Source organism: Vulpes vulpes, chromosome 16 (assembly GCF_048418805.1).
Source record: "Vulpes vulpes isolate BD-2025 chromosome 16, VulVul3, whole genome shotgun sequence".
Taxonomy (NCBI): Eukaryota; Metazoa; Chordata; class Mammalia; order Carnivora; family Canidae; genus Vulpes; species Vulpes vulpes.
In genome coordinates this window covers 17,161,028-17,185,944 of record NC_132795.1, presented here as the reverse complement: position 1 = coordinate 17,185,944, position 24,917 = coordinate 17,161,028, and the positions used below count along the sequence as shown (strand labels likewise).

At 38.4% G+C, this 24,917-nt stretch overlaps 1 protein-coding gene across 2 annotated transcripts in view; it reads left to right on the top strand.

The window, feature by feature from the left end:
- The window catches only part of PARD3B (par-3 family cell polarity regulator beta), a 982,784-nt gene that overhangs the window by 532,344 nt on the left and 425,523 nt on the right, over positions 1–24,917 (top strand). For both annotated transcript variants that reach the window (XM_072742730.1, XM_072742729.1), the window contains exons 8-10: positions 2,121–2,479; positions 5,257–5,396; positions 6,435–6,563. In XM_072742730.1, the coding sequence (XP_072598831.1) occupies positions 2,121–2,479; positions 5,257–5,396; positions 6,435–6,563 (628 nt within the window). The remainder of the gene's footprint in view (positions 1–2,120; positions 2,480–5,256; positions 5,397–6,434; positions 6,564–24,917) is intronic.

The window sequence follows — 24,917 nt, the reverse complement described above, 5'->3', positions numbered from 1 at the left end:
TTTTCCATTGTTTATGTTCTGCAATTGATTCCTGAGATACTTATAATCACTACTGGGCCCTCGATGATCAAAACTGTTGGCAGGATTTCTGGTCAACCCCCTTTGAATGACCCCAGGACATCCTTTTTCGAAGGCATCTTATGTGTTGCCATCCTCAGAGGGGGCCTGCACGTGTCCCTGGTGGCCCCAAGAATAGGAAACTGCAGATACAGAGATCCTTGCCGCCTGGTTGTCTGTTTGCATCTTCGATAGACGGGTTTGTTTTGCTTGGGATATGGGTCAGTTAGACTGGTATTTAATGACTCTTTTCACAGGCTGTTAGTTCAGCTTATTAATTAACTAGCTTTGTGTCAGCAGTCTTCCTTAAGCTACTTGTCTGTGAGAGACCTCTATGAGGACTCACTGTGTAATAGAAACAAATGAAAAAAAATTAAAATATTCTCCCTCAAGAAATCATTTTTCTGCATGTGAACATATTATAGGAATGGGTTCTTATAGCGAAGAATCAGAGTATGCGGCAGTCTGATGCATATTTTTTAAATGTATGTTGGCATTGCAATGGGGCTCTAGAACAAGGGAGTAAATACTAATTAATACTCTTTAGTAATAGCCACCGGATTCTCTTGTTTCTGACCAAAACAACTCATAGCATATATTCTCTGTAGCCATTCTCTGTTGATATTTGTGATTTTGGTTGAGGGGGGAGGGGGTGGTTGTGCATAAGAGGGGGCTGTGGGCAGTGGCTGCTTAATGTGGAAAGAAATGAATTTCTTCAAATAAGAATGCCACCGTACTTTTTACAAGGACTGAGAGATATGCAAGGTGGAAACTGAGGCTCATAAAAATTCAACATGAAGGTAGTGCAGAGTAGAAACTGACTCCCAGTCAGGGAACTGAGCAGAGGAGCTGGGCTGCCTCTGTGAGATCTTGTCCTCCTCCCCTTCGAACATGGAGAGCAAGCACTTCATTCGTAAGGTTGGGTGGGGGGGTAGTGAGTGCCAGGTAGTAGTAGGAATTGTGATTCATTATTATTTGATGTGGCTGCTACTGACAGAGACCTGAAATAAAGGTGCCTTAAACAAGATTTATAGCCCCCACCCCCAAGGACAAATAAGTGTGGAGGTGGGAGTCCAGAGTTGGTGTGGCAGTTCCACAAGTGTCAGCCCAGGGGCATCTTCCATCTTTCTGTTTTGCCATCCTCACTAAGCAGCTACTCTCTTTAAGTTGTGCCATGGTCACTAGGTAGCTACTGGGGTTCCCCCATCACCCCTGAGTTTGGAGAAATAGAAGAAGAAACTTTCTGGCTCCCAGCTTTCCTGTAACCCTATTATATAAATCTTACTGGCAAGAAAGGCTGGGATAGGGAGTTGTTTTATGTAGTCATGAAGCATAAGGATGGAGGAGAGAAATGCTAGTAGGAAATCTGAGGAAAAACACCAAATGCTAAGACAAAAAAGTAGGAAAAAAAATACAGGTACTATATAATAGAATAACAGGTACTATATAATAAAATAGAATTGATAATTCACTATGATATTGGGCACAGCCAATACACCAAATATCATCATGAGGAAATGTTTGTGTCAGAATTAAAATTCTGGAACACACCCGTTTTAGAGAGGACCTGTTCTTTAGAAGAAAGCCCTCAAAGGAAACTAATTCAATCAATACTACACAAGGATTTTTTTCTGTCTAAAATTAAAGTTTGCTTTTATGCTTACTTTAGCAATGGCTCCTGGTTGGGTTTACAGATTGAGAAATACTTAAAAACTATGGGTCACTGGACAAGTTATCTTATCACTCCGAGCCTCAGTTTCCTAGTTTTGTAAAGTAAGAGTGAATTGTACTTACCTAACATGAAATGAGATTAAGGAAGTTGTCAAAAAGATCCAATGAGAGGATTGTGCACGCTACTAAGGCACGTGTAGCCCCGTGTCAGGGCACCTCGTGGGCAAGTCGTAAGTGGTTAATTCGTATTTAGTTTGCGGTCATCCTGGGGGTAACAGTGACAGTTTCTCCCATGCCCACACTGATGTGCTGCCCCCGTTGCCATGATGTGGGGTGCTTTAGGTGGCATGCAAGGATGTGGATTGTTATGTATTTCCTGACTCTCTTTGAAGGGCTCAAGATGTCTTTCGTCAGGCGATGAAATCTCCAAATGTGCTCCTCCATGTGCTTCCACCGCAAAACCGTGAACAGTATGAAAAATCAGTCATTGGGCCACTTAACATTTTTGGTAACAATGATGGCGTTTTGAGAACAAAGCTGCCGACTCCGGTCCATGGAATATCAGCAACAAAAGCTGTAAATCTCACAGGAACAGGTAGTCCTGAAGAGGATGCATTGACTTCTTTGCAACAAAGCAAGAGCCCCCGAGTACCAAGACAGGGTAGGAAGCCATCCTCTCCTTCACTCTCCCCTCTCATGGGATTTGGCAGCAAGAAAAATGCAAAGAAAATTAAGATTGACCTAAAGAAAGGTAATTATTAAATTATGCTTAATAGCATTCTATTATTGTAACATGTAAAATTGGTTAAGAGAAATGCATTAAGGCTAATTTCGTTAATTCTCCCTTAGTTTAATTGTATCAAAGAATAGATTTAAGTAGGTAACTTAAATTTCTTGGAATTGTACTACATTCTTATTCTTTTCTTCTGGAGAGTATAGATTGTTTTTTAAAAAAAGTGATAAAGGCAGGATGGGAAATGGAAAGAACCATTGCAAACTTGAGAGAAACACAGTAAGAAAGAAGCATTGAAATTCAGTTGAACCCTGTTTTGAGCAAGATTAGTGATTTTTGTAGCACCTTTAGGTCAACTCTAAAAAGCCAGTATATTGTTTCTGGTTCTCTAAGACAGTTTTATACCAGCAAAATATTTAGTCCTCAAAAGGCAAATATGTGATAATCATAATTGATAATTATTACATATAATTATATAATTGAAATTCCGCCAATTCAACATTGCAAACGATTTTTCAAAACATAATTTCAAAAGCGTGTAGAGTATAACCTTGTCTTCATCTTTTCCAGCATTTCTATGCAATTCAAGCCCAGATAAATAAGACTAGACATGTGTATACATGCATATTTATGCAATATTATACCTATACACAAATAAACATTCATACACTTCTGTGCTTTTATTTTAACCTCCTGATAATCCCTTCCCCCACTGCAGCCTTCTGCAATCTGATGTGATTTTCAAGGCTTAGTTCAAAAGAAGCCAAGATCTCTCAAATTTTTGTCTGAATTAATAGAGAATTTAATGATCACAGGGTAGTTTTAAAATATTTATTAACATATATCAAAATAACATGTACCTTTAATTAGACTGTAGTGGTTATTCTGAAATATCCTCTGGTCAGAATTTTCTCCCCCTTAAGAATTCTGTACTGAGAATAAACTGTATTGACTAGGAGGTACAAATTCACCAGAGTGCTTAGCAATTAGGCTTTTTTTTTTTTAAGATTTATTTATTTATTTGAGAGTGTGCAGGCATGTGTGCACATGAGCGGGGATAGGGGCAAAGTGAGAGGAAGAAAGGGAATCTACAAGCAGACTCCCCATTGAGCACAGAGCTGGACTTGGGGCTCTATCCCAGGACCCTGAGGTCATGACCTGAGCCAAAACCATGAGTTGACCACTTGACTGACTGAGCCACCCAGGAGCCCTTTGGCTTTTTACATAAATGCATCAGTTGTTTTTTGTACAAAATATCCAGCTATGTATAAGACATGGGGTTGAATGCTTTGAGGATAGGTAGATCAGACACAGAAGGTTACTTTAAGAATCCATCAGAAAGGGGTGCCTGTGTGGCTTAGTTGGTTGAGTGTCCACCTTCGGCTCAGGTTATGATCCCAGAGTCCTGGGATGGAGCCCGACATCAGGCTCTCTGCTCAGCAGGAGCCTGCTTCTCCCTTTCCCTCTACTTGTTGCTCCGCCTGCTTCTACTAGCTAGTGTTCTTTCTCTCTGTCAAATAAATGAAGAAAATCTTAAAAAAAAAAAAAAAGCCATCAGAAAGCCTTGAATGCAAAAATAAAGAATCTGACATCACAAATGTACTCTGGGAAACTTAATCTGACAGCGAAAAGGTACGAAAAAGATCAAACAGCAAAGGATCAGTAAAGGATACATTGCATCTGTCTAAATATAGTCTATGTGCCTTCCCTCCTGATTGCATATAGGAGGAGAGAGAGGAATTGCAGATGGCTTGTTCAGTGGTGATGCCATTACTAAAAATCCAGAGTTTTGGTAGATGAATATATGTGAAAAGATCAGGATCTGAATTGGAGAAGGAGTTTCATTGTGAAGTTTGAAATGCTGGTGAACATATGTACATGGTCGTATCAAGGAAGCTGACCCCAGAGAGATTAGGGCCAAAGAGATTTAGGTATCATCCATAGGGAGATGGTGTTGGAGCCAGGAGCTGGCCAAGGCAGAGAATCTTGAGACCAAATTGTTCCAGGGCAGATCCTTGGGGAATATCTATGTTCATGTGGGAGAACAGTGGGTAAGAGGGGGTGAGAGACATGACAGGTTCGGAGAGGTAGGAAAATAGTCAGAAAACAAAGATATGAAAACAAAGATGGGGGACATTAATTTAAAAAAAAAAAACTCAGTGAGAAGTGTCAAAGCTAGAGAAAGGGACAATGAGGAAGAGAAAAATTAGTGGATGTGGTCTTGAGTAGATCATTGGTGGTGGAAGGCCGAAGAAGAACTAAGATTGAAGTGAGAATTCTGTAGGGCAGAGATATCTGAGCATACCTTCAGATAATGTGGAAACCACATACTTGGAGAGAGAGAGAATCAGATGCAAAAGAATGGGCCAGCCAAGAGTGAGGGAGGGAGCAAGGGGGGTGCAGCACAGGAGGAGGAAGCAAGACCCAGCTGGGGGGAGCTGCAGGGTGGCTAGCTGAGTGAGTGCCTGACACAACTCGCAGCAGACAGCCTCTGGCTACTCGTGGTTTACTGAGAAATCAATCTCCTGAGTTTATGGATAACATGTGGCATTTCTTCTGGGACCTCAATAAACGAAAGTGTTACACATCTGCATTGCGCCCTAAATTCACTTTGAAACCATCATGACCTGTCAGGAACTATAATCTTTATTTGCAACAAGAACAACTGAAGTGTATTTAAAATATTTGCTGGAATGTAAATATTTTACTTATTCTACATTAGTCTAAATTAGGTAAGTTTTACTGTAAGGTTTCTACTTAAGGTGACCATGCATTTTCCTGGTCTTACACACTAGGCCCTGAAGGACTGGGTTTCACGGTTGTCACCAGAGACTCTTCCATACATGGGCCTGGTCCCATTTTTGTAAAAAACATTTTACCAAAGGGAGCAGCAATAAAAGATGGCCGCCTGCAATCAGGGGACAGAATTTTGGAGGTAAGACTTAGAATTAATATCTTCAATAAAGTAACCTTGATGTTTAAATAAATATATCAATATTTATATTTGAATGTAAAATATTACAAATTATCACTTGTAGACAAGATAAGGACTTTCATTATAAAAAAATTGAGTCAGTGAGAAGCCTAACTTCTAAGTCCCCCAAAAGGTCAGTGATATAAGGACAAGTAACACTAAAAACTTTTCTCTGTCTTCTCTGTCTTCTATCTCTTAGGGTCCCTGGGGAATTTATATCAAATCCAGGAATTCATCATTCCTGGATTACAGCCAAACTCTGGTAACAGTTCTCTTTAACTTCTCCTAGGGATGGGCCAACCTGTCTCAGGTTGATCTATGCCTATAAAGAAGTATTTGGAACTACGCATGTATTTTTGTTTGATACGCATCATCTTCTTACCTAATATGTATTGTCAGCTTACCTTTCAAGAAATCTTCCTCACTGAAACTGACTGGTTCTATTTAACTTTCTCATGGCATGGAAGTAACATTCTAGATTCTAAATTATGGAAGAAGATGTACCAAATGACTAATATAGCTCCAAAGTATAATGTCTAATAATCTGTGATAAACTGGAGACTCTAATTTTCTAAACGTGGATATCACCATTTAATTATAACAAAGAACTGGCCTCCAAAGGAATTTGCCATGTGATTATGGTCCATTTCTTGTTTTTTTGTAGTAGGCAGAAAATGGTGCCAGTTCAGCACCTGAAATCCACTTCTTTCTTATTTAAGAAATCATTCTCTACTGTCAGTTTGATTTTCCCCTCATAAGAATGTGATATCTTAGGAGAAACTTCTCACACTGCTTACTATCTGAAATGATCTAGCACCATAATAATGATGGTCAGTATAAGTACTTTGAACTTAGTTGGTTTGGAACCATGTGTTCAGTTTTCATCTTTTCTGAGCTTTATTGACTGTAAGAGACCATCTACTACTTACTTTCAGAAACCATCTAGGGTAGAAGGAGATGGAAAGTGTCGTAATCTGTTCATATGATGGCATCCATTAGGTAAATGGCAGAGATGTCACGGGGCGAACTCAGGAAGAGCTCGTGGCCATGCTGAGGAGCACCAAGCAAGGAGAGACAGCATCACTGGTCATCGCCCGTCAAGAAGGAACTTTTCTTCCCCGAGAGCTGGTAATGTTCAAGTCTTAATGAATCCTCAATGCAGAGTTTAGTGTACCCAGTGAATTCATAATAGCCGAGAGATCAGTTTTAAGTCACAGGTTTCATCTGTAATAAGAACTGAATCACATGAAGACTATTGTGTCCCATCTGGGGTTATCATGGCTTTATGATGTTAATGCAGTGAGTTGGACATATGCCAATAGTGCTTCTGGGGTACAAATACAAACACCCTTTTAAGGAAGCAATTTAACAACATTCAACTAAATAAAATATACTTTGAGTGTGTGTTCTATGTTAGCTTTATGCAAAACACAGTCAGCAAAAATGGTTGTGGGGCCACCTTAATGTAGTTTGCAGTCTAAATGGAAATAAAATATAACCAAGTATTCAAAATGATGAAGGTGATGAAAAAGAACTGCAGGGTGCTATAGTAACATGTAACAAGGAATTTAACCTTGTCGTGAGGGCTGGGAAATGTATTCTGAGGAAGAGAGTTTTAAGGTCTTGTTAAAAGTGTATGCTCTTTGACCTACTAACTACTCTTCTAGGAATCTGTCCTAAACTGATCATCAAAGATGTGGAAAAACTTCATGTACATTGATTTTTTTTTTCCTCAAGTCCTTTTTATTGTAGTGACCTGTTAGGCACTGTACAACCATATGGTAGGTATTGGTTAGATAAATAACTAGATAGCTCTCCAGTGAAATGTCATGGTTACTCAAAATGGTCTCTTTGACAAACTGATCATAATATGAGAAAATGTGAATAGTACATTAAGTAAAAAAGTAGTATATAAAAATGATATATGCAGCACGATCAAATTACAGTAAAATATCTTTTTTAAAAAATCCAAAGAACTGGCAAGAGATGGACCCACAATGTTGAGATTATGTGAGATTTTAATTTTCTCATTTTTAAAATAATGAACACATGTTACTTTATTATTGACATATATATTTAAGAAGGCTATACAAAATCCACCTGACTTTTATGACTCATAATAAAAAGGAATAAATGTGGAAAAATGACTTTCAATTACCCTTTGTTTTTTTTTATCTTATTTATTTTGAATCTATATAAGAAATGACAAAGGTACATATAGGTAACATGTTAGATTCCCAGAGTTAGATCATCAGAACCGGTAGGCCTTAGTTGAGAAAACTCACTGGAGTTAGCTTGGAAAAGAGAAAGTTTAGGACACATTTTTATTATTGCTAACAAGGATGTATGGAGTTATTGTGTGGATTAAAAAGTAGACTTACAATGTTTCTTGAGGTAGTTTCTATCCATTAACATACTTGTGTATTAATCTAACAATTTACTAAGTAAATGCTGTTCACTAGGTTGGAGGTTCTGGGGATACAAAAATAATTAAGACTCATTTCCTGCCCTCCTTGAGTTGGTACCAGAACAAATATTTGGAAGTGATAATGTTACAAGTTACAATAGTTTCTGACTGTTGGAGCTGTCCAGGAAGAAAACAGGCACCTTAGAATATTGGAACAGAGCCAGCCTCACCATCTGTCAGAGATGCGCTAGAAAAAATTCTCCCATCAATAAGGTGAGAAGACTAGATGAAGTCTAAGATATCTCCTCTAAGCCTAATATTGTACCTATGTTTATATTCATAATCAAATATACAGCCTTCCTGAATCACCTCTCTCATATATTAATGCTTCCTACTATTGACCGAAGGACCTCCTTCCCACCACTTTTCCAGGCCTTCCTTCTCTTTCCCATCATCTCCATTTTGCCTCTTGCCCTATTGAATACTCAGTAAAACAGAGAAGGGAAGAAGAATGGGTAGTATAAGACATAAAGACTATATTCTCCCCTTCTTTCCTCTACTTGACTCCTCCATTGCCAGCCATCTTGTAAGGAAGAACCTTGCATTTCTCATTTCCTCACTTACACTTTTTAGTCTTCCTAAAAAGAAATGCTGCAGAAACTTGGAGTTCAGATTTTTTTTTCTAAAATGCAGATGGGTTTTTCTTTCAATCCTTTATTTATCCAAAGACCTCGGTCTTTCTCTACAAGGATTACAAAATAAAGCAATTAGAAAGAGGCAACATGTATATATAACAGGAAACCCTTCACTTCTTGTCCAACTCTTGGTTGCATGAGATAAAACTTAGAAAACTTTGGTGGGACTATGTACTTCTATCAGGAATGGGAGAACCAGGAAAGAAGTTCTGACCGTGTATTCTTTTGAACTATGGTCCTGGAATGAGTGAGATCCTGCACAGAAAGAGAAACATTTCAGGGGAGCCAGCATAGCTCAGTCATTAAGCCTCTGCCCTCAGCTCAGGTCATGATCCTGGGGTCAAGCCCCTCATCAGGCTCCCTGCTCAGTGGGGAGTCTGCTTGTCCCACTCCCATTGCCCCTCCCCTCTGTTTGTGTGCTGATGCTCAGTCTCTCTTTTCTCACACATGCATGCTCTCTCGAATAAATAAATAAATAAAATATTAAAAAAAAAAGGAAGAGAAAGAAATATTCCAGTCAACAAAAAGAACCTAATATCAGAGCTCCAGCTAAGAACTCACACCCTAATGAGGCCTTAGTTTCCCATCTAATAGTTCCTTTTACCCTTTTGCCAAGTCTTCTAGAATTCCTAACTTGGCAGCTAATCCTTCCTCCTGGAAGCTCCCTCCTTCCCCCAGGCAAGGCGGAGAGGAATATTGACCTTACCCGGATTGAAACTGAATGCTTTCTCAATCACAGACAATTGCATCTGAAAGTTAACGAATGTAAAAGTAGAATTTTCAGAGTAAAGAGGGCTGAAAGAATCAATATATCCAACTCTAATTTTGCAGATGAGAAAACAGAGATTCAGTGTGGTGGAGTAATCTATTAATGGTCCCACCCTGCTTGGGAACTAGAGGCATAGGATTCTTAACACTTGGTGCATTGTCTCTGGAGTTCAACTCTGGAAGCTCAACATCACACAATGTTTCTGTGTGATCTAGAGCAGCTCACAAAATTATTCCAAGGCTCAGTTTCCTTATCGATCTCATGAGATTGTCGTGAAGATTAAAAGAGATCATACATGCAAAGCTCTTGGCATAGTTCCTGGCCAATTTTAAGTCTTCACTACATGTCAGCTATGATTCTGCTAGTACCTGCCACTTCAGTAGTATTAAACACAATAAAAGTACAATACTATACTTTAGATACCTTTTGGAGAAAATAGATCTATTCAGGCTTGCCTGGGATTAACCACTACTTTAAACATTGATTTTTTAATTATCATTTAAAAATATATATTGCTGTCCAAAATACTGAATTACAAAAAAAAAAAAAAGAAGAAGAAGAAGAAGAAGAAGAATTTGTGTGTGTTTGAAACTAAATCCATAAGTTAGGCAGCCTGTGTGTTATTAGTTCACTCTCATTTAATAGAATTGAGTGAAATTTGATTTCTATCCCAGAAAGTGACATCATAGGCCAAACCCCCCAGGGAGCATGTTAAATTAATTGTGCAACTGTGAGATTATGAGTGCAAATAAATTATTTGTTCTCATTATTTTTTAGTTTTATAACCAAATTTGCAAGGCATGTGGTCAGTATCCCTTCTCCTAGAATTCTCTGGCAAACAGTCTAGACTCTTTAAAGAATATCTGACTTCTAATTATCTAAATATGTGGAATATTCTTTGTAACCACAGCAAAGCAAGGCCTTTGAGGATTACAAGCACCAAGTCATGTGGACCCAGAACCTTGGTTTCTGGAATAGTATTCTTTGTCCAGCCCAGATACCTTCCTTGAGTGCTAAGAGGCAAGAACCATACAGGAAGTTTAAAGAGAGGTCCTGTTTGGCATGCACAGCACTGTGTCACTGTGAGTTACTTCATAGTGTGACATGCACGGGACTATTTGGAAAAACAGAATGAAGAACAGTGTAGTTTATGACACATCTCTGTATTTTCCTTTCAAAAAAAAGAAAAAAAACTGGAGGTGTTACCACTTTGGTCTCTTCTCTCTTATCATGACTGATGCACACACTTGACTTTCCATTGAAAATCTGGCAGGATGAAGGAAGGACAGCACTTCCTGCTTTTGTCTTATTCTATCTCCTTTGAAGAAAACAAACCGTGTTTACTGTTTTCCTCTTCTGAGAAACCATCCTCTCGCTTTTCTGAAGCCTTGCTGTTTCACGAGCTGGATCCCCTCTTAGCTGCACCGCTCCGCCTGGTTTCCGACTGGTAGGTAAATCTTCCTACTTCCTCGTTATCTCAGCATCTTGTAAAGTCTTAACACTTACAGCTAAGGGAGCCCGTGTCAGCAGTTAGACAGGAAGTCCTGATTTAGGGTGGTCTCTCTCAGATGTGACCCTCTGTCATTCCAAAGGCCTGAGCACCCATTCATTTCCTGATCATTTCTCCTGACCTGCTACTAATTTTGTTTCATGCCTTCCCTCCTGAGCAATTGGTCAGCGTCACAAATGGAGCAGTGCATTTAGCCAACCTTCGTTCCAACTGTGGCAGGCCAGGTTGAACATCAAATGAGAAGAATTCATGTACTAGCATCACAACTATTTAAGCCCTTTCTGGTATCTTTACCAAAGGAACTGTGTTTCAAAGGTAATCTTTCCAGAATCCCAAGCTGGAAGATCCTCTTTGATGTCTTCACCCCCTGACTGGGTGAGAGTTTATTAAAGAGGTGTTCACATAAGGAACATTTTTGCAAAAGGGACTCTGAGATTAGTGTTGGTAATAGAATCCCAAGGTGAAGCTGCCGTGTCTGCGTCTGCACTTGATCACTCTGCCACTTAGTCAGTGCTTTGTTTGGTGTGTTCGGTGAGAGACATGTTCAATGTTCTCTTCCATCTCTGATGCCCAAAATACTTGTGTTCTTAGGCAGAGCTTTAGTTTAGGCAAAATCATGAAAAACTAAAGGTTTTCTATTGATGTCATGCTTCTATTTTTTTTTTTGAGAGCTTCAGAGAGAGTGGGAATGTGAGAGACTGTGTTGTTTATCACGTAGGTGCATGTACAGCCAACACACATGTGAATGTCTTCTTTCATTTATTGGGGAGAAAAAAAATTGTGCCATTTCTTTGTTAACCTCTTTAATGTTTCATGTTCTGACCTGCTGCCTTATCTTTAAATTATCCTGAAAATCACAGCAACCCCTGGTGGGTAAAGCGAGCTGAGAACATTTCAAATGTATTTATAATTTCTACCTGCCAAGTTTGCCTGCTATTAAATGCTGGCCTCTGCAAGTGGGATTAACTATATTTCAAGCAAGGAAGTTTCTCCTGCCTGGCATGACTGAGATCCAAAAGGCAGCCAGCCATGTTTGTCATGCCGATTTGATCTTCACATAGAAATAATTGCTTTTGCTGAGGAAAAAAAAATAATAATACACATGCACCTGTGTGTGGACACTCCCCGAACAGCTGCTGAGTTTAGTGTGGTCCAGCGCTGCCATATTTACCGAACCCTGTGACTGCCTTTGCAGTGACACGTGGCTCCCACTCCTTTACTGTTTATCTTCTTATGAAGTGAAAAATTCATACCTTCAGATGTCAAATTATTTAATATCATAAATCATGAAAGATTTTTCGTTTGAAATCTTAGATGAACCTCATTTAACTGATATATTATTTTATTCCCTTTGGCTATTAGATTCAAATGATTCCATGCTTAATTAACCAAGGTACTTAAGGAAGAATGAATATTATAGCAGCTATTTGTGGATAAGTAGCAGAAGTTGAAGGATGATTTCAGAATGATTTGTCTACCTAAACCAAAGTGCAGGAGTTGTGTTTTGGAATTTAAATAATTATGCAGAAATCAAAACGCAGCCATATTTTATGGATTCTCCAAAGAACACAGGTCTTGTGACTTAAGATGGAGTCCTTGCTAAAATATAGTCTCCGTTTCTGCTTCTCTCTACAATATTTTTTCCCAGCTTAGTGCAATTCCATTCAAGCAGTATTCATCTAATCCTAGCCAAGGTTCTGCAACATGAACTCCAGAGATGAATAAGATGTGTTTGTGTCCTCAAGGAGCTTCTAGCCCTATAAAGAAGAGTTATGAGTTGATCAGATTATTCACTGAAGTGTTATGGGGATGCAAAGTTATGGGACCAAGGAAACCTTTAAAAACATCACAGTATTTGAGAAAGGTCTTAATTGAGTAGGGTTTTAAAATGCAGAGCTACAGAGGGGAGGAAAACAGCATCTTCAAATACTCTGAGATTAGAAAACAAAATACATCAGGAAGATAGTAGGCAGCCCACTTATCAGCTTACTGGCAAGAGCTAATGTGAGAAATTGTATTGTTTGGAATAAACTAGAAGAGGTGAAAAGATGTTCAGATACTTGCTAAGAGCTTATTGTATTTGGCTATAATGTAATCATTAGGAGCCTGGGATCTGGGGTCAGTCAGAGCTGGGTTGAATCCTGCCTCTACCACTGATTGGCTGAATGGTCTTGATTAAGTTACTTACCTGAGCCCAGCATCACCCCTAACTCAGGGATCAAGGCATTGTCTACCTAAGAGAGTGTCAGCATTGGAGATGTGTGTAAAGTACTTAGGGTACAGATTGTAGAGTGGGAATCCCTGCTTTGCAATCTTACTCAACCTCTGTGTCTCAGTTCCCTCATTTGTCAAATGAGGATAATAATAGCACCTATCTTGTAGGGTTCTTGTGTGAATTAGCTGAGCATAGATGCTAATACATGGTGAGTGTCAAATAATGTTATCTTCTGTTGTTATTTCTTGTGCCTGGGTACATACTATATGCTCAGAAAATATCTGCTGACTGAATAAATGAAAGCTACACATTATTAAAGCAGATGACATTAGAAGGCTGGAAAAGGTATTGCTAAAGGCGCTAAAAAAAAAAAAAAGGTATTGCTAAAGAGTTCCTTCCTACTCTATGTCTAATCTGTATCTAATGCATTATCCTTCCTGATACAATTATTTTAAGCCAAATAAAAATAATATGCAGAGATTTCCTCAAATTTCAAAGCATTAGCAATCTTTGGTTATAGCTACACAAGACACTGAGGATAGGGATAGTGTGAAGACAATGTAAATGAGGGATGCCTGGGTTAAGCATCTGAGTCTTGATTTCAGCTCAGGTCATGATTGCAGGCTTAGGAGATTGAGCCCCCCAATGGACTCACACTCTGGATGTAGAGCCTGCTTAAGAGTCTTTTCTCTTCTACCAGAAGAGTCTCCCTCTTCTTCTGCCTCTCCCCACCTTAAAAAAAAAAAAAAATCTAGACGATAAATGTTGATTTAAGTAGTTTAAATTATCATGAATACATTTGCATAATCTAGTTGTACAGTTTACTTGTAAAGATGTATACTGTACACAAACAATAAGTATCATTACCTAATATTTTAAAATACTAGATTTTTTTAAATGTTAAAAGTATTTTAAAGTATTCCTTAAGTGCTTCAATCTCAGTTGAGGTTCTCAGTTTGAGAACTCAGTGAGGTTCTCAAAGTGTGGTCTCAGATCAACAGAATACCATTACCTCGGAATTTGTCACACCTGCGAATTCTCAGGCTCCTTTCAGACCTGAGGAATCAGAAACTCTAGGGTTGCAGCTAAAGATGTATTTTAACAAGCCCTCCAGATAGTTCTGATGCTTACTCAAGTTTGAGCAGTGTTGGAGTAGTGGTTTTGTTATAAAGGGCACAAAGGCCTATAGCATAACTTAGTGACTGTAACTGACTAGTTCCAATAACCAAATTTTCAACTTTTTCTTTCTGTTCTGCAAACAATTTTTTGCTCTGGAAAAAATATCCTGTGAAAATTTGAGACCAATTGAGTTGCATCTCTTTGGTCATGTGCCTCTCATTTTGGCAAAGGGCCAGTGCTGAGCACAATCTGGTTACTCAACTCAATTACACCTGATTCATCTAGGCAAACTCAATTGTACTTGACTTTTTCAGGCCCGACTCGATTGTGCTTTTAAATTTCCACACTCAATTTGATTGTGCTCAAAATTTGCTGTGTGCCATCTTGTAACTTGTAGATTTAAACGCATACCAAAGAGAAGTGCTTCTAGGGCAGTTTAGAAGATTGGGTTGATATTTGTTTGCAGTTACACCTCTGTCCCTTCTCCCTTCCTCTCTGTCTCCAAGAGGGGATGCTATAGGGTGAGATATGCTCCGTTGGCCCCTTACATGGACCATCTTCTGCACTCCCCCATACTGCTATGGTTGGACTCATGGCAAAGATTTCAGAGCTCCTGAGAATGTGATCCTTATTTACTGTCTCAAAGCAACTATGTTTAGCTATTACTATCTGTCTTAAAAATCATGAAAATGAGGCACAGAGACATTGCCCCTTACCAAAATTGACATTGTCAAAATCTGATTTTTTTTTTTTTTTTTAGATTTCTACCTCGCCAAATTGAGCATCACACCTTCCTTCAGTTGTGCTGTGTACCAAGTGACTAGGTCCTTAATCTCTGCCAAGTTTTTGAATGTGTTCAATAACCCACATGGCTGAGGGATTAGCCGTCATGTGCTACTCCCTGGGAAGTACTTATACCTGAAAGAATTGTACTGAACCCTTGTCAGCAAAATCTAGTCTTGATAAAATAGATGATGATAAATGCTCTGGTTCAGCATTATTAAAACAGATGGAGGAAGTGCTGGCCATTTTGCCCGGTTGTATGGCTTCCAGGTGTCAGAATGAAAATACTTAATGACTTTTATCACAAGACTGGTTTTGTTGGAGACTGGAAGGTAGTGGAAGAAGAAGTGTTCTCTGCTGAAAAGGAGCTCTCATGACATTTCAGAGAACTGGGGCCTAATTACATTTTCCTGCAGTGTTAAGGATGAAGGGCCATGAGATCCAGCTGCACTCGCATGCCACAAGACGTATGTCTTATTAGTGGCCACTATGACCATGTTTAGGCTTCTGGAGGTTAGATTAAAAAGAAGAATTTTCTAAACATACATGTTTAAACAGCTCAGAAAAAGTAATATTGTAGCCAACCACAGATTATATCCTTCTTATTATCCAGTTAGCCAAATGTTTCCAATAATTCATGCCAGCTGTTGATATGGAGCAGCTGGATGAGGAGGTGGCTACATAACTTGGGGGATGACCTTGATTTGCTTAATTACCTCTCTGCCTGTGATCAGTACATTTGTTAAGGTACATTTGGCGTAAGATAAGGAAATGCATTCATTTTGTAAAGGATATTTAAAGATTAAGAGAAAAAAGGTATATCCTTAATTGATCATGGTTAACTCTCCAGCTGTTAATAAAGTAAATACCGTACTTGTGAAACCGCCACTACAGTCCATTTCATTTTGAAAGTGTATTTAGAGGTTTGAACATGTTTCATCTGCCTGTTTTTCAGGAAAATGTGTGATCTTTATCATTAAAGAATATCAGCTGAAGATTGCTACTTCTTTTTTTTTTTTTTCCTTTCCTCCTAAGGGCTGATAAAACAGAGATAGACACTTAGATCACAATCTGTTGCCACTTACCTCTTCCTATGCCCCGTCCCCAAAGATTCTCTGGGCAATGACTTTTAAATATGTTCTCATTATTTTTAATGAGTGTGCAGAACATATGACGCAGAATGCACGAATAGATAGGTGCCCTTGTACTGAACTTGTCAGATATAATAAAACGTTGAAGGAGTTAAGATGCATTTTCCTTTAAGATATTATAATTATTTAAATTAAGATGCCCAAGTACAAATCACATGGTATTTCAGCTCCTGTTGCTGCCTAAATGAGGCCCCACTGCCATCCTAGTTCTCCCTTTAAAAAGAATGTTTAATCACAAATGTTAAAAAGACAAAAGAACATTTAATATTGTTATGTCTCTTTAAGTTTACCCTTCTTTAAATCTGCCCTGATGGCAGGATATTCAATTATAAACGAGTTCAATTATGTTTCCTGGCCACTTATTGAGTTATGTGAAGGACTTTTATCACCTAGTCTTTCCGTAATTAATTCTTTGCATTTCTTAGAGGCTTAGGACCAAAGGAAGGATTGTTTAACAGCTTGAAATGTTTCAGTTTTCTTACATTTCCTCATTCTCTCCTTTTCCTTCCTCTCTTCTTTCTTCTGACCTATCATCCTGCCTTTCTGGAAGTAAATAATACTCAGTGTAGTATCTATTACAGAATATATTTATTTCTGCATTACATTTCTACGTTAAGATGCCAGGTGGTGATGAAGAGGAAGATAATGGTACATTACATTAAATTACATTAAAATGCCAGCTGGTGAAGATGGAGGTAACTAAAGGTAGGAGAATAGAGAAAAAATATCCTTAAGAACAGCAAATCTCCGCTTGATAGTCATTATTCGTCAATATTGGAGTCCATTTTATGGAACTCTTGGCCTTAGCACCCTGCAAGGGAGTTACAGACTTTCAAATTAACTTGAAAGTGCTTACTTTCTCCCTCCTCTCCTTCCTAGAAGCTACATATTTCATCTGTAGACAATTGACTTCCCACTGGAGGGGAAGAACACACAGAAACAAACAAAAACTAAACAAAACAAAAACCTCAAAATGGCAAAACACAAAAACACCCAAGCAACACATCTTACCAGTTACTTGCTTATATTCCATCCCCTTGAGACCAAGTGTTTCTTTCTTTGGCACTCTAGAGAGATTTGCATTCAGGAGAATTGTCTGCTCTCTACTTCCCATTATTTCTGGGTCCATGCTGATGATAAAAGGACTCAGTTGAAAAAAAAAAAAAAAAAGGACTCAGTTGTTCGACCAAATGCCTATTATTCCCAGGTTAGCTGATCAAATATTTATCAAACATTTTTGATGCTAGATGCTGTGCCCACACACTGTGTGTTCTAAAATGTACTAAGAAATGATCAACTGAGGATCTGAACTCCAAGAATTTCTAAGACAATCCTGACTGTCATCAGAGAAAAAAGAGTATAGCATGCTACCTATCATCTGTAGGGAAGTTTAATCAGAGGGGTATAGTTAGACACATTTTTTTTGTCGTGGCACAAATTTAAGGAATAAGCAAAGAGGTTAAGAGTGAACCAAAAGTTATATAAAAGGAAGAAATCAATAATGACTTTAAAATTCTGAAAAATTTCATTTTTGAGATGGTATTCTTTTTGGCCATGGATAGATTCAAAGACGCAAGGAAAGTAGGAAGTCCAGGGATGCAGAGAAGCATGAGCCAAAGGTAGGAAGGAAAACTGAGGAAAAGGGAGGAGCAGAAGAAAGTAACATTTTGGTCGCAGTAACAAAATTGTTGGCTACTTATGCTATCACGTGAGCAAAATTTGTGTGTCTATAACAAGACTATTTCCAGGGATAATATTGAAATCCATCAAATTTAAGATCTATCTTAGGCCCTCTTTTGTAAAGTCTGTATTCTTAAGTTCTCTGTTTATAAGTTCTGTGTTTGGGTTTATTCCTGCAGCCAGGAATTCAACTGGAGCATCTGCTAGGCAGGAAGGTTCCAGATGGTCTCCTTTACATGGTTGCCAGTTGGTTCTGGCTCTTGGGTGGGGCACCTTGGTTCTAGTTAATGAGTCTTCTCAACCTCTAGAAAGCTGGTCCAGCTTCCTTACAAGTCATTCTTGGAACAACAAAAACAAGATGCAGGGGCTCTTTAGGCCTAGCCTTGCAAGTTGCACAGTGTCACTTCTGCCTCATTCTCTTTGTCAAAGCAAGTCACAAAGCCCATTAGGATTGAGTGGATTGGTGGATGGATGCCATGATTGTCTGGAAAGAGCAGCAAAGTCACCTTTCAAGGAGGCATAGCTCCCCGGGGCCAGTATTGTCACAACCTCTTGCCTTAGGTTAGGAAAGCTGAAGAGAACTCTGTTCTATAGCAGAATGAATGTGGGCCAAGGGTGTGAGATTCATATTATGGAAGGGCCCAGGACTGCCGCTCTACATGTTCAAGTTTAGAAAAGTCATTTAACTTCTTGAGTCTTATCTTTCTTAATTTCATTCACAAAGACTTTCTTGAGTTCTTTTTTGATGCAAATATAGTGTGAGAGAAGCAAAAGGAGAGAAGATAGGCCCCTTTCCCTACTTTGTCGTTCAGCAACAATTTTTAGTCATGATGCTCTTGCTAAACATAAACCCCTGTCCCTATTCTTGTTACTTTTCTTCCCATCCCATGTAGATTTACCTTTCTACAGCAGACACTCACACCCTGGATTGGGATTTGAGAATAAGAATTGGATTATGGAGACAGTGATAAACAAATAAAATTTTCAAAATAAAAAAAGTTGACAATAAACAGAGAAGAGTTTCCTTATCTACAAGACAAGGAGATTGAGTTACTTATACTTAGTCTCATAGACCTCTTCCTACCACAAAATACTCTTCTCTGAATTTCTGTGCATCAAATTTTGGCATGATGCTCAATACAGACAGCACCTGAATTATGAATGATCTCTCTATATATGAATGGGCCACGGGATTGTGCCTCTGAGCATTTGTTTGTTCTGCAATTCAGAATGCCTTGGGAGCATTTGACCTAAAGAGTGACTTCTCTTAAGTAAATGTAGAACAACATATTGCCAACAGAGATCTCCCTCATGGCCACCTTTTCGACCTTTTGCCATTGTGGTTCATGTTGTTATAGTTGTTAATACACACAGATGTAGCCCTCCCTCCAGTCTTCTGATGCTACCACAGCTGTGGGTACTGTAAGAGACTTCACTCTCCTATAGTTAGCTCGGAAGGAAATGTGTTCCTTCTTTCCAAAACTAGAAGTTTTGGTGCATTTTCCCATAAGATATTCTTAAATATAGTCCATCCAATAGAATGTAAATTATTACATAGTGTCACGCTTTGGAGATACTGTGGAATGAATAAAAACCCTGTTGGCTAATTCCAACCAAGGCACAGTTTATCAGTATTCCTTTTGACAGAATGGAAAAATTCAGGTTGTAAGAAGGAGGTTTACAAACAAAATTAAATACAAATTTAAAAACCTAAATACAAACAAAAAAATGTAACCTACTTTTTAAGTAGAAATTATCTCATCTGTACCTACAGCCATAGTTTATTTAAAGCTTATTTCCATTACCCATAAAGAAAAGTGAATGAATTACAAACACTGTTCATTAAGGTTTTGGCCATCCTTAATGCAGGAAAAAACTCTCTGGGATCTGAATTCTTCAATTTGAAAAATAGGACTGTGTCAACACTAGCAACTTGTTGAAAACTTGGCAGATATTTTCAATGTAATTATTAATGCGAGCTACCTCAATTCCTCTTTGGTACTAGACAGGTTGTAAATAAATTATATAAATAAATATTAATGCAATTATTAACTTGATAATTTTATGTGCTATGTAGGCATGCAAGGAAATTAAAGATGAAGGCTGCTGAACTTGCATTTGAGGATATACATAACAGTGACTTATCCCCTGTATCATGAAGAGATAGAAGTATACTAGATCGAGCCTTGTCTTCAGCTACATAACTGAGTACCACTGTAAAAAAATATATATATGTAATTTCTCATGCTGGTTAAGTTAATAACCTGTCACTATAATTTGTGTACCTCTGAAATAGAAACCAAATCATGTGGGTCCTAGCTGGAAAGGCAAATAGCTACAAACAAGCCTAGTGGCTTACTTTCCTAAAAGCCCAGCCTTTGCTGTCAGATAGTAGTTCAGAGGTCCCTCTTTAACCTGTAGGGTTTCTTACAGAAAAGAATAGCAATAGCACATAAACGTCTTACTTCCTTCACAGCCCTTTGAAAATGTAACCCAAGAATTGCGTTGCTTCTCACCCCTCGGCTCCCAATAGCTCTCAAGGGAGTTGGCATGTCTTATCAGACTGAAGCAGCCACGCAAGGGCAGCCAGCACATTGAGAGGCCAGGGCAGTGTGATGGTCAAGGCCAGTGGGCAGGTAGTGAAAGGCCTCTTGCTGTGTTAAACAAATGTGGTTTCCTTCCTGGCTTCCGCAGGAGCTAATTTTGTTTTTCACTTCTCTTCTGGCATCAGAACAATAAGGACTCATAAGGCCACTCTGCCTGTGAGGAGATGTGCATTAGATTATCATAAATCCACAGATAAAAAGTACAGTGGTCAATGAGACCAGGCGTTCCTGGATAAAATAAAAGGTTTAATTGAAAGTATTGTCCCAGGGGAAACATGATTGAGCATGGTATTGAGTAGACATTAATTACCACAGACCAGAGAGCAAAGAAAGTAGAAGGAAGACCATTCCATTTATTTAAGTTCCCAAATCTTCTCTTTAGACAAGGTGGGGGATTATTATAATAGAGAGCTAGGAGAGAAAAGTGACTTTTTGTTCATATACAATGTTCTTAGAACACCATTAATATTTTTTAGGCAGTCACAGCTGAATTTTCTGCTAATACAGATATTTTTGTTACAAGTAAGCGATTGAGGCAGTTCACAATGTACTGATAGTCTGAATAAGGGTTAAAAATGATACATAGCTATTCTATTGTTATAGCATATTAGTAAATAAATTGCATTTATTCATAATTCTAATTTTTTATTATTTATATTTCTTAGTTGGTTTTTAGAATGTTGGGTTTTCATCTTCCAGCATAACAGAAAAAAGAAGTTGAAGAAGCATCTGAACATACGGTACCCATTAAACACTAGACAGCTTGCTCTATATCACTAAAATATGGCTGCCTTTATAAATCATGCATGTTTGTTTAGCCAATGCCCTACTTTTGATGTGGCTAAAATAATGGGATGAACTCTACGTTGACAGAGACAAAGTCTAGGATCAAGGACTGTCTTAACAAGAAAATAATTGGTCAGGTGGCTCTTCTACCAGCCATTAACATATTTGAATTATGACTTTGATTCTTCTTTCAGGTCAAATAGCATATAAAAAATATTCTGGATTACCCATGCCTAATACGGAATGGTTTCAAAAGGCAAAGGCAGGGAGATACCAAATATATTGAGAACGTTTGATTTGGTGTTTGTAGAAAATGCTGCCTGATTTAGTAAAACAAACAAAAACTGTCAAAGCAACTTTTAGTTTATTTGCTTCTCAGTTTTATTTAGGAAAGTGAAGTCACTCAGTAAGTGAATTTAAACTTCTCAGCCGATTGTTTAGGAGTTGATAGAGACACAATCTTTGTTTTAGATGTGAAAAAAAAAAATGCTTCTTTAGGGTTAATTTGAACAGAGTAGTTGCCAAATAGTACCAGCTGTCATAATAAAGTAGGGTGAATGACAGATTTACTCCACCCCATATCAAAACTCAAGAGCGGATATGGTGATCAGATGAGCCAAAATAAATGTGAGTTCTTAGAAACATTTGTGAGCTATTTTCTTGCATAGCTCAGCCCTTCATAGGCATTACTGTGCCAACAGGTCGTGATTAAGCTTAGCATTGTAGTAAATGAGGAAGCAGAATTTGTTGCTGTATACATCCCAAATCCACTACCTGATATTCCAAAATTCCACTTGATGATGGTGGTCAGGATGATAGTGGTCCTAAGTATTGGAACCTAATTAGCAGTTTTAAAAATATTTCTTAATATTAAGGAACTATGGCCCATATTGAACTACAGTGGAAGAACTAACTGATCCAACGCTTACCAGCAGTGTATTTACCATGCACTTGTTGCCAGGCATGTACTGGAATAAGGTGTTAGTGGTAGAAATAGAAGTGGAATGGCCCTTGTTGTCCTTGAGGTCCTTGAAGATTCATATACTAACAAATAAATGTAACATAATGTGATTATTATGTGTAGAGTGCTACAGAGACCAGATGAGGGCCCAGCTGTAAAGAGCAGGTAACAATGGAGATGTGCTTTGATGGGTAAGTAGGAGTCAACCAGAAGGTGTCAAAGTGGGAGGAGAGGAAAAGAATGAGTTTTAGGTAGAGAGAAACCCATCCAAATAAGAGAAGCCCCTTGTGACAATTAATTAGTTTTAGTTCTATCCAACAAACATGCTAGAAACTTTAGGCTAGAAATGTTAAAAATAGGATTTTATAGATAAGATGCAAGACATGGCTATCACTTTTTTTAGGTTTTGGCCTTTTAATGCCATTATTTCAGAAAGGGCACTGTGGCAGAGAAGTATCAACAAAATAACTTGTGAAGTCATCCTATTAACAGTTTTTTTTTTGTATGTATGCATTGAACCAGATGCTAAACTGGGTTCACAGTTGAATTAAACATAATCCCTGCCTTTGATGAGATCACAATGATAAAGAGGAGTTAAGACAGACAGTCCAGGAAATAATCATAAGAATAGAAAAGGTGATGTGAATCATAAGAATGAGAAAAAGAAAGTAAAATGGAGTTCAGAGGAGGGCAAATTGTTTTCTCACTGATAAAATCAGGGAAGGAACAGGAGGCTTACATGCTGAGACACAGAGTCAGAGTGTTTGGAGATATTAAGTAAAAGAGTCTTTTATTCCGTGATACCTTTACTGTAAAATTTCTTTTGAGGGAAAATAATTTCTGCATTTGCTATATACACACATACATGTAAAATAAAGATTTTTTTTCCTTATGCTTGATTTCATCATAAAAATTGTAGTTCTGTACTATCAGAAAAATGCTTGACTAAAAAGATTCATTCACTCACGGTACTTAGATGAGTCTCCCTTTTTCATGTGTCAGCAAGTGAAAATGGAGCTGTGATGGATTAATTAAAAAAAATCCTTAGGCATGAACTGAAGTGAGATGGTCCTTGTTTCATCTTTGATGCATACTTGACTTTGTTGGAAAATGAAGATCCATTAGTTCAGGGAAGAGAGAAGTCCTGCTCAACTTACATCTAGAGAAATACTGATTGGAAGTGTGCTGAACTTTTCCACTTCTTGTAATTACACACTGATTTTACAGGAATTAAGGCCATAGAAATTGCTCCCTTACCCTTGTCCCGCTTTCACATATATATAAAAACAGCAGGGGAGAGGATCATTTGGAAGATGAATACTGAAAAAGAATAATGTAAAGTAAAGACAATATTCAGTAGCCTAAGGCATTTGTTTAGGACTCGAGCCACCTGAGTAGTCCCTTGTAAGAACCTGGCAGAAACAATGCAGGGATGCAGAGGAAGGAATCTTCCCAGATCTAGGCTACCTACTTCCTCTGCCTTGGGGAAATCGCACAGACACAGACGCCACTCTGAAGTGCAGACTATAGGATGGTGTGTCTTAGTTCATTGGGGCTGCTATCGTCATATCACAGGTCAGGTGGCTTATAAACAAGGGAAATTTATTTCTCACAGTTCGAGAGGCTGAAACCCCAAGACCAGGGTGCCAGCATGATCAGGTAAAGGCTGTCTTCTGGATCACAGACTTGTCGTTGTATCCTTATATGAAGGAAGTGACTAGGGAGCTCTTTATAAAGCCATTAATCCCATTCATGAGGGTTCCACCCCCATGACACCCACACCTCTAAATATCATCACCCTAGGGATTAAGATTTCAACACATGAATTTGGAGGGACACCAGCAGATGATAACAGAAGGATATATGTGTCAATAGCAAATGTAATACCAAAGGAAAGATAAGATTAAAAGAAATGTAAACCCTATGATATATCATTAACACTTGGTATCTCCTATCTATCTACACACATATATGTATTTTATCCCCATATATAATATATGTTCCATATATCTATATATCTGTATGTATATTTATATCTATATCACTCCATTGGAGGATGGGATTATTGGTCTCAATTCACTTCCAAATAGTAGCACCCTCTTGTGATAGTCACATTGTGTGAATGAGGTAGATAGTTCTTTTTCAGCCATAACCTGTGGACTTGGCCATGTGAATTCATTTGGCCAGTTAGATGTTAATGGATGTTTTGTGAACCAAGGCTTTTTTTTAAAAAGATTTTATTTATTTATTCATGAGAGACGCAGAGTAAGAGGCAAAGACACAGGCAGAGAGAGAAGCAGGCTCCATGCAGGGACCCCGATGTGTGACTTGATCCCGGGATTCCAGGATCACGACCTGGGCCCAAGGCAGACGCTCAACCACTGAGCCACCTGAATCAAGGCATTAAAGATACTTTCACTTTTGAATTCCTGTCTTTCAGCATGTGAGAAAAATGTTTCAGATATCCAGTGGTCTAAGGAAGATGCTGGGTACATGAAGCAGACATGTACCTGCCCCACACTTTGAAGGCAAACCTACTTGAGTCCAACCTAGATCATGCAAACCCCAGTCCACCTGTAGATATGTGAGCCAGAAATAAATGCTTTATTGTTCATATCCCAGTTTGAGCATGGTTTGTTATGCAACATTTTTGTGACAGCAACTGACTGCTACACTTTTCCCCATTAATTAACTCGAGGTAGGTTTCCTTTCTCCCTAGCGTGCTTGTAGTAGTGGGAATAGGGAGGATATATCCACATTTTAATTTTGATGGATTTTTCATACTCCACGGAACGTAAAT